The following is a 9,926-nucleotide window of genomic DNA, read 5'->3' on the forward strand; positions in this document are numbered from 1 at the left end:
GGCAGAGGAAGACAGAGCAGTAGTCATATTTCAAGGTTTTCAGACCATAATAATAGTACATTTAGTGTTAACCAGATAGCGACAGTGTCAAAGTTTTTAGTCTAACTCACCAGCCACAGTGGGTGAGTGAATGAATCAGTGAATGATGTGCGTGGGTGAGTTTCTTTCTCAATACATCGGGTATCCTCTCATCTAAAAAACCAAGCAAGATCATTATGCACAAGCTTGAACAATAGCCTCAAACATACTATAACAAGTGACCAGCACAAATCAACAATATGCATAAAATGTCATGTCACCGCCCGGGTCACGAGGGACAAAAGCTCAGGATCTGTAGGCCGTTCAAAGCTGATGGAGAGCACTGTAGCGTCTTTGATGAGTGAAAACAGGGAACAGAGGAGGAGGAATCTAGCATGACACACACCGGAGATACAAAGAATTAAGTTTCAGTGTTTCTCTTGCCACTTAATTATCCCCCCCTTCAAGATGGGCCTGCACTTGTGGATGAAAAAGATACCCTTCTGTATACAACACTGCCTCTCCACATGACAGTGTGGTGCTTTCCCTCCCTCCTTCTGTCTCATCTCACAAGATGACCCCCATTACTCTGCTCTGTTGTTACCAGAAGTAAGAGACACTTTGTTTATGTTGAGCGAAGGTGCTTTGAGAGGTAATGACGAGTGGAGGAGGGAGATTTAGATCCTGCAGGTCTGGAAACACAGTCGTAGAAGTGGAACAGATGTTTTTTTTATTATTATGTGATAATAATTTAGTAGTATTTGGGTGTGAATAATATATAGAAGATTTAAATTTAATTGAGAGAGAGAAGGAGAGAGGAGGAGAAGAGGAGGGGGCGCTGCTAATTATGCATGGCGATTGTTGATGGCTTGATTGTCTGCGTCCAGCTGCACGGAGGAGCGGGGAGAGGGAGAGGGAGGGCGGGGAGAGAGGCAGACTCACTGACGCCAGGCTCGGAATTCTCCCATCCATTGAAAGAGAGACCCGATTGTGTCCGGGGCCTTTCCGACAAGCACCTGATCCCTGCCCAGACACACTAGTGCGTGTGTGTGTGACAGAAAGAGAGAGAGAAAGAGAGAGAGAGAGTGTGTGTGTGTTTCGCACAGATTTACGCACTGTGAACTCTGGAATCTGCAGACAAGCGCTGTCATGGGAGGAAAATACGCTGTTGGCATTTTTTGATATCCTAGAAATAGCTCCCAGTTCTCAGAAATAAGTATCAGGGGCGGTGCTTCCTGTGGTTCTTCAGAATCAGAATTGGATAATGTTTATGTTGACTTCCCAATAATCTGTACTGTCAGTCACCCCAGTTTAAATTAGCAAACAAGCATTTTCCCACCAGACCTGGGAAGCTTAGCGCAATATTTGTCCTCCCCTCGACATATAAGATATTTAGGGTCAAAGTCTTGTTTGGATACACTCCACAGCTCACACAATATGTCTCTAAAATAGCACTGGACTGAAGTCCTGTCTCACGGTTCAATGGTGTGGTTTGCTCTAAAGTGAGGTCGCCGAGTGACTCTTCATACAGGGTCAATGGTTGTGGGGAGGATGAGGGGGGTGTTATTGCCAGGAGGAAGGCAGCGAACATCTGTTAAACCTCTGCATAATGGGGAGGATATTTCTCAAGCCGTGTGCATTTACGCACAAATGTTACCAAAATGAAGATAAGAATGTGACGTGTTACTGACTGCACATCATGCTTTTTTTTTATACAAGTGTGTTTTATTGGATTTTTTTGTATAGGCTACTGTAGGTATTACAGCAAAAGAAAAAGTAAGATACAGTACTGAACATTTATAGTAAGGTATCATCTTAATACAAACTGCTAAAACAGGACTAATTTTTAACCCCTTGAAAACTGGAGCAAATTCACTTTAATTGTGCTGCTTTCACATGCCTTTCACAAGTATTAAAACCTTTGAAACCTGAGAAAATTGGTGCAATTTCTTTCAAAAACATGGGAAACAATGCAATGAGCAACTTGGTAAGAAATGTTCCTCATATTGCAATAAATTAACTGATTTAAAAATATATATATTTTCAAAAACAAGGGAAAATGTCTAGGGAAAATGGAAAAAAGATAGGGAACAATTATATTTATAATAAACATAATTAAATATTTTAAATAATGTTACAATATTATTATAACTCTAAACACTTTTTCAGTCATGTCCTTGTTTTTTTTTTTTTTTACTTTTATTTTATTTTTTATTTTCTAATTTTCAGATAATTTTTCTTGTAGTCTAGTATAGTATCTTGATAATGTTTGGGTAATTTTGTCATTCATTACTCATTGCTTTCTTCCTATGTTTTTGAAAGAAATTTCTCAGGTTTCAAAGGGTTACGGTCCAAAAAAATTAGTTGATGGTCCAAAAGAAATAAAAATAATGGAAATGCACATAATTCTCTTGTCCTAAAGAGATTAGGCAAGTAGACGTCTGTAGCCTTCTTCCCTCCTAGAAATGTCATAAAATATCCCCATATATAATCAAAGTCAGAATATTTACCCTTAATACTAAATTTAAGTTTTTCAAGAGCAATAGAGTATGAAAGACTGGCATGCCAGGCTTGTAAGCTGGGTTTGGAGGGAGATTTCCAGGATTTTGCTCTGGTGTGTTGTGCTTGTAATGAGCATCATTTTCTTATCTACTTTTCTTAGTTTAAAATTTACAGGGAAGAGAATAACAAGAATACATAGTTTGGGGAAATGCCTATGACTTGTGAAAGGATATCCAAAACCTCTATCCAGAAAACCTGAATATTTGGGCAGTCCCATAGACAATGGAATAATGTGCCTTTTATGTCAATTTTCAGTTTGAATTTATTCAACAGAGTCTGATAAATAAATATATATGCCCTTATTATCCACTTTTATTTGGGTCATTTGAAATGGGTATTTTTGGGTTGTGTTTGGGCTTTTAAGCAGGTTGTCTGCAATGGTTTGATACATTTAATTAGGTTTTTGGTAGCATGTGGCGCAACATGATATCAAATTTGCCAAAATCAAGATGTCATTAGTGGTTGCAACATTAACATCCCGCCACCCACAAACAGTTGAGCAACCACTTTACCAAACTACTGTACATAAACTTGACAGCATAAAGTTGAAATTGTCCTTTAATGATAATCACATTTTGCTCAACTGCCACTTTTCATGATTCATCTCCAGGCCATGTTTTCATGATTACACAATTATGGAGTATTTACTGAAAGGTTTTCCTCTTAACTTTCTCTGGTGTGACTGCAGATGGGAGGAGGGAAGCGTGTAGGCCACAGAGATCCATGAGTGACAGAGCCGCTCGTCCAATCGGATCTCCGAGCGCCTCTGCTCCTCTCCCCTCCGCCGGTGGACGGGGGAGGGCGGGCCGTCTGCCAAAGAGGGGAGTGCGCGTCGGGGTGAATGGATGACGTCGGGAGGCTGGCGCCAGCATGTCTGGGACTGGCGCGTTAGATCAACACAGCTGGGCCGGGATAGGACACACAGCTGGCTCAGGCCTGCATTCCTCCACAAAACAGGATTGTGAGAAAAGGGGAAAATAAGACCCAAATAGGAGCAGAACGGGACGTGCTTTGATGTAAACTAAAACGGAGCAACATTTGGAATTGTTAAAATGTAATATCGTAAAACCCTTTCACCCCAAAGAGGGCTAGATTTTAGAAGTCTATTGAATGGAAGAAATAAGTTCACCCTTTATTTCCTTTGCCAGTTTGAATTATTGTCGATTATATAGGCATATTCAATAGTGTCTATAAGAGAAGGCCTATAAGCTACCAAAACATAAATAATCAGTCAATAAATCTATATCCAATGATAGATCATCAGAATAACATGTTGGCAATTAACTAATGAAAAAAATTGTCTGGCCTCTCACTGACCTTTTACCTATATCATGTAAATATCTTATTTTCAACATTATTTTCTTGCATGTGCATTTTTGGGGGCAGTATGTCTTTAAATGAGTACATACACTACTCAAATTTATGCTATCTATGTATTAGTATAGTATCTATCTATATAGTTTTGAACAAATTCAGTTTAGGTGTTTACATGAAGCCAAACTTCATGAAATTACAGTAATCAATACATCTTAAAAAAGTGGGCCATTGTTATGTCAAAATGAACATGACAAGTTATCACAAGCATCCATTTGAGCAGAGTTTTCTTCATCTGGAATAATAGCTCTTTATACAATCATTAAAACAGACACATCTCCTTGCATATATACTCCTGTAAAAATAAGTAGGTGTTACTAAAAGTATCCATCTCTTTGCTGGAGATTCAATTTAATTTGCTGAAGGAAAGTTGACAGCAGAAATGAAAACAAAAAAATCAGTTCAAGTAAAACAAAGATATTCCTTCCATACTGAACCAAAAAATAAAGCAGTTTGAAAAACAGCACTGTAGATAAAAGCATCCCCAAGTCAAGTAAAGTACTGTGCAGTGGCAATAGATACAATTATCAGTAATAAATAACCAAGGTATACAATTCAAAGAACTGTCCATAAAAGACAGAAGTGAGGCTAGTAGATTAAGCTTGTCCTCGAAATGATGTGCCCCACTTTAAGGACTTTTTTCAAGCTATTTCAAATAAATACAACCACCTGCGAGAGGTAACTAATTGATTGACAATCCCCTGTAGGCATCCCAGCCCTAATTTCCTCATTCTTTCCAAACCTTCCACAAGGTGATATCAACCAATCAGAGCGGACCTGCTCTTTACACTGACCAATCAGAGCGCGGTGCGAAAAAGTGGGCGTTATCAGGCGCGCAGTGTATAAAGACCTAACTGTACGCCGCTGTCACATCACTGTAGCCTCTCAGGACCGCGATACAGGAAGACCAAAAGAGCTCCAACTTAACTCGGAAATCTAGTCGAGTCGTCATTGTTGTTGTTTTCATCATGAAAGCCATCAGTCCCGTCCGCTCGGTGAGGAGCTGCTACAAGGCCGTGTGCTGTATCTCGGAGCAGAGTCTCGCCATCAGCCGGAATAAACACTCGTGTCTGGAGGAGCCGGTGGGCGCCCTGTGCGACATGAACGACTGCTACTCCAAGCTGAAGGAGCTGGTGCCGAGCATCCCGCAGAACAAGACGGTGAGCCAGGTGGAGATCCTGCAACACGTCATCGACTACATCTTCGACCTGCAGATCGCGCTGGAGGCGGAGGACACGGCCGCGCCGGAGATGGTTTTGTCAATAAAGGTGAGGGGAGATGCGGGGCTGCAGGCTGGACTTGATGCCTGTCCCTCAAAATCAGACACACTTCCATTCACTAACAGTAAACGTCTCGTGTAGCTTTTTGGACTCTCACTGGATTTTATATAAGAGTGTAATTATCTGTGGATTTGGTGAGGTTACTCCCACATAATGTGCATACCTGCTTGCATGCATCGCGCTCATATTGTAGGCTTTTTTTGTTAAAAAGAATATTATGCAGGTAGCAGATGATGTTCTCTCGTGTGATATTGTAGCATACATAACACACTCCCGTATACAGTTATTTTTTGTTTACATGCAATTATGATAAGGATTTCTACGTCTAACACTTCTTTTTGCTTTCAGACTGCGGATCTTGCTCGCAATTTCTCCAAAGAAGAAGGTCGATTGTGCCATTAGGACGATGCCAGATGACGGTATGCATTCATAATTTCATCTCAATATGTGGATAAAAAATTGAATCACAAGATGATTGTGCTGAGCAACATCCAACCTCCGGGCCAGTCACTTAGAATTAAAACAGTGTCCTTTTTGGACCGTCAGCCCGAGTTAACCTCAAAGATAAAACTTTTAATACCAGAGAATAGTGTTGGCATCTATGTGCTGGGAGATTAAGGTCTTTTTTACCCTCCACATTCACCGCGGTTGCCAATTAGACAGGCCAGTGAATGTGTAGCGGATTCATTGCTATCTGCCTGGGGTTAATGAAAGTTCCATGCTCGGCGCCAGTCTGTCTGCTCTCCTCTGCAGGGAGGGGAGGGAGGGTGAGAGGGAGAGAGATCTGACTTCACTTTTCTTCCTTTCTCTCCATGCAGGTGCAGGGAAACACATGTCTCCACTTCACTCCGGGCAAGAGGACAAGAGGGGCAGAAAGGGTGGGATAGGTATTTGGGAGAGAAGGAGAAGAAGAAGGAGGAGGAGGGAGGTGGATGGGGTTTTAAAAGAAGAAACGACAGGAAAAAAGTGGACTGTTTCTAGATGAGTGGGGATCAACAGTGGTGCATGAGCAAGAAAACAGAGACTCATTCTTTGGCCCCTGGACAGACAAATCAACACACCAAAGCAGAAGCCAGGAATGGAAAGCAACCGGCTTTGTATGCCCTCCTCCTAAAAAACAAAACAAAAAGGAAAAAAAACTGAGATCCCCTGTCAGTAGAAGTAGAAACATTGGTACATTGTTGTTTCTTTTTTTTTGTGTTGCATTCCAGACCAATTTTATGTGGGTTAACCCCTTGAAACCCGAGCAAATTGGTTTAATTTTTTTTTTTTTTTTTTTTTCCAAAAACATGGTGCAAAGGCAACATGATACTTAAGACAATGCCCAAAAAGGAATTTAGTAAAACTTTATGAGAAAATTACACAAAAATAAGTAATGGGGGAGAGGGGGTGGTATTTTTTCCTCCTAACATAATTTTAAATATATAACTGTAATTATTATAAGCATAGTTTTCTGAACATATTTCCCTATTTTTTAAAATATTTTTTCCCCCTCCATCCTCTTTAAAAATAATTTTAAGTTCATTTTCTTTGTCAACTTTTGCTATTTTCTTGCAATTTGTGGGACATTACTTGCCAAATTTCTCATTGCCTCTTTCCCCATGTTTTTGTAAGAAATCAAACCAATTTCTGAATGTTTCAACGGTTTAAACAGCTTGTGAGAGGCATCTGGACAAGAAACTGATGTCCAACCAAGTTTTAATGGGTTAAACTCCACTCACAGCCTGAACCCTTTTCTCCACCACATCATCTCACATAATGATCCCGGCATTATTACCCACCCCTCTAATCTGATTTCTAATGATCTGGAGACTGTTACAACTTCATTCGAATGTGTACATATCTGCTGTGGGTATGTAAGGTGTGAGTCAATTTGGATGTTATTTTTTCTGACTGGGAGTTTGGGTTTTCTTAGGTATAATCAGAACTCTATACTAGAGTTAATTGTAAATGTTTGTAGGGATTGTGTTATTTCTACAGACAATTTGCTGTGAGTTTCATAAACTCTTTATTATAAAATTTGCTTTGTATGTATGTATGTATGTTCTTATGTAATGAAATTAAAAAAAGACGTGAAAGTTTATGGCTTGAGATGATGAATGAGTTGTGGTATTCAGAAAATAAAGGTGATGCTGACGTGACTTTTCGGATTTGGATGACAATGAAATGCTGATACAACAGGATGTTTTCAGATGAATCTTGAGGTCGAGTGGTTGGAAATCAAACGAAGGGAGTTTCCTGTGAGTGCTTCTAATTTTCCAAAGAATGAGTTATCACCCGTTTTAAAAGCAATTGAACTTCCTAAATGCTGTAAGAAGAGAGGATGTTATGTGATCATAAAACAGCCATTCTGATCATTCATAAATATTGAAAGAACTGAACATTTCTGACACCAGGTCAGCATGTGTGTAAACGTGTTGCCTTGACCTTGGAAGCTGGAGCGCATCACTTGAAATGTAGTAATCATTCAACTCACTAAGAACACTTTTCAGGACCTCTTATAGTATGTATGAGTGGAAGTTCCAGTTACGTAATGTGATATTAATTAGGCAGAAAAAGTGCAACTGTCAAATGATACACGGGCAGCCTTGTAAATGAGTGTTACTGTACTTAACTCCCCTCAAAGGATAACCAAACTACTGCAGCTTGGGGATTGATCTGGAATTTCAGGAATTAAATGTTAGCGTATACTTAAAGTGCCTCATCTGGATCATTGACATCAATAAGCAATCTTGTAATTTATATTCTTACAAAACTTTTTAAGATGCAAGTAACTGAGCAATCAGACTCAGAATCAGATTAAATAAGTTCACCCTGTTAAACCTTCATACTGTTAATAGTGATGATGTACCTCCACCTAGTGGTAAAAATGTGTTATCAGCCTCAAAATTTTCATGCAAGTGAAGCAAACATAATGTACAATAGCAATACTAAACTTATGGCCTGTGGGCCAGAACAGGCCCCTGATTAGGTACTGGGTGATTTTTGTATTCACAATAAAAATAGTGATTCACTCCCAGTGATTCTCATACAAAAACCACTCCCATTCTCACTGGGAGTGGTTTTTGTATTTAAAGTATACATAAGGTGACAGAAAACAACATGAAAATAGCGCCTGTTTATTAAAAAAGACTGCCAGTGGAGGATCCCTCGCAACCCCTGACAGAGGTCCTACCTAAGACCTTGTTTATCAAAAAGTGGCCATAGGAGGATTCCCCTGGACCCCATGACTGAGGTACGGCCTGAGCCCAAATTTCCTCAACTCCGAGAAACTGGCCCCTGGACTCCTGATCCTTTTGTACAAGTGGCCCCAGGGAAAAGCAACATGGGCATCCCTGCCTTGCTGTTTATTATTATTTGTATTACCACCATACACATGGACATTATTCTGCACTTTACTGATCTTTGGACTTCTGGTTAGATGCTAAACTGCATTTCACTGTCTCAGAACTTTGTGCAATGACAATAAAGTTGAATCCAATTAACTCTAATGTAAATTCAGGGCTGCAGTCAGACCAAGTGTTGTACCGGTTTGTATTTAACTATAAGGCATTTATGTCATTTGTACCTTACCTCAAGTAAACTATCGAGGGGAAAATATACCGTGAACACCAAAATACACCCACTGAACAGTTAGAAACAATGGGCAATGAATTAGCATAGAGTAGAATCAATGCATAACCGACACCAACAGAAACATCAGTTTTACAAAAGCAGCATTGTATTTAACTGCATTAGACACAAGTTCATGATATTATAATATATGCACCGGCATATGCATATGCAACAACACACAGCACCTTTTGTGTTTCAACAGTAAGAATCAGAGAGGGAATGAACCACAAACAGTGCTTCAGGCTTCGGTACTGAGGATCAGATCCCAGTCCACACCACAAGGTGGCAGTGTTGAATGAGGATGCAGCAACCTGTGTCCTCTTCCTGACATCCCAGGAATGTGAGCACTCTAAACACAAGATAAGCTTGCTGCTTTGGATCTCAAAATGAACTTCTGTAGGTCAAGTGATGCTTTGACGCAGAGATGCAACCCTTTGACCTTGCAACAAATCCAGATTGGATTGATTCAAGACAGAGATTATTGAGCATAAAGTGAAAGACAAAGGTATGTAATCCATCCAAACCCTCAGAAATGAATAAATTTTGTGTCAAAAACCCATCACTGCTGTTACGTAGTACGCATATGTGACAACACTTTTTTCTGTTTGTATTGCCCCACAGTGAGCCTCCACTGTGAGGTGCTTCACACTGTAGTTTAAACACATATGATATATTGACTTTGCATCATTTAACTTCCATATAAACTTGGTGGAGGATTTTTTCAGTTTGGAAAAAACAGGTAATGTCAGAATAAAAATGATGTCTCCAAAATGTCATAATTATCAGTGAGGTAATTTTAATTTATATAGCCAAATATATAATTGTGCTCTGCAGACTTATACCAGCCAATGCAACATCTCTAATGAGTTTGTTCTTGATTCTGTAGTTTGGTATAAAAGAGGAAGAAATGGAGGGTGGAGATGGTTTAGTAGCACTGTATAATGTGACGATTACAACTGTCAGTGTTTCTGGTCTCTAACATCTGTCTAATGTTGCCATATCATGTGATCTGCAAAGCAAATATTTCGACTACCAGACAATTAAGAATTAGCTTATCTTATCTGGTGTAATGAGAAA

General features: G+C 39.7%; 2 protein-coding genes across 2 annotated transcripts in view; both read left to right on the plus strand.

The window, feature by feature from the left end:
* The window catches only part of msrab (methionine sulfoxide reductase Ab), a 70,262-nt gene extending 66,854 nt beyond the window's left edge, over window positions 1–3,408 (plus strand). Inside the window, exon 7 of the mRNA XM_088087878.1 lies at window positions 3,269–3,408. The gene's annotated coding sequence lies outside the window, so the exon portion shown is untranslated. The remainder of the gene's footprint in view (window positions 1–3,268) is intronic.
* A 1,514-nt stretch (window positions 3,409–4,922) lies between these two features.
* On the plus strand, window positions 4,923–7,375 carry id3 (inhibitor of DNA binding 3). The gene is made up of 3 exons (XM_042501362.2): window positions 4,923–5,222; window positions 5,583–5,653; window positions 6,053–7,375. The coding sequence occupies exons 1-2, from the start codon at window positions 4,923–4,925 to the stop codon at window positions 5,634–5,636; spliced, it is 354 nt and encodes a 117-aa protein (XP_042357296.1). The 3' UTR covers window positions 5,637–5,653; window positions 6,053–7,375.
* Window positions 7,376–9,926: the final 2,551 nt, after the last annotated feature.

Source organism: Plectropomus leopardus, chromosome 14, assembly GCF_026936395.1.
Source record: "Plectropomus leopardus strain MGB_pleo_1.0 chromosome 14, ASM2693639v1, whole genome shotgun sequence".
Taxonomy (NCBI): domain Eukaryota; kingdom Metazoa; phylum Chordata; class Actinopteri; order Perciformes; family Serranidae; genus Plectropomus; species Plectropomus leopardus.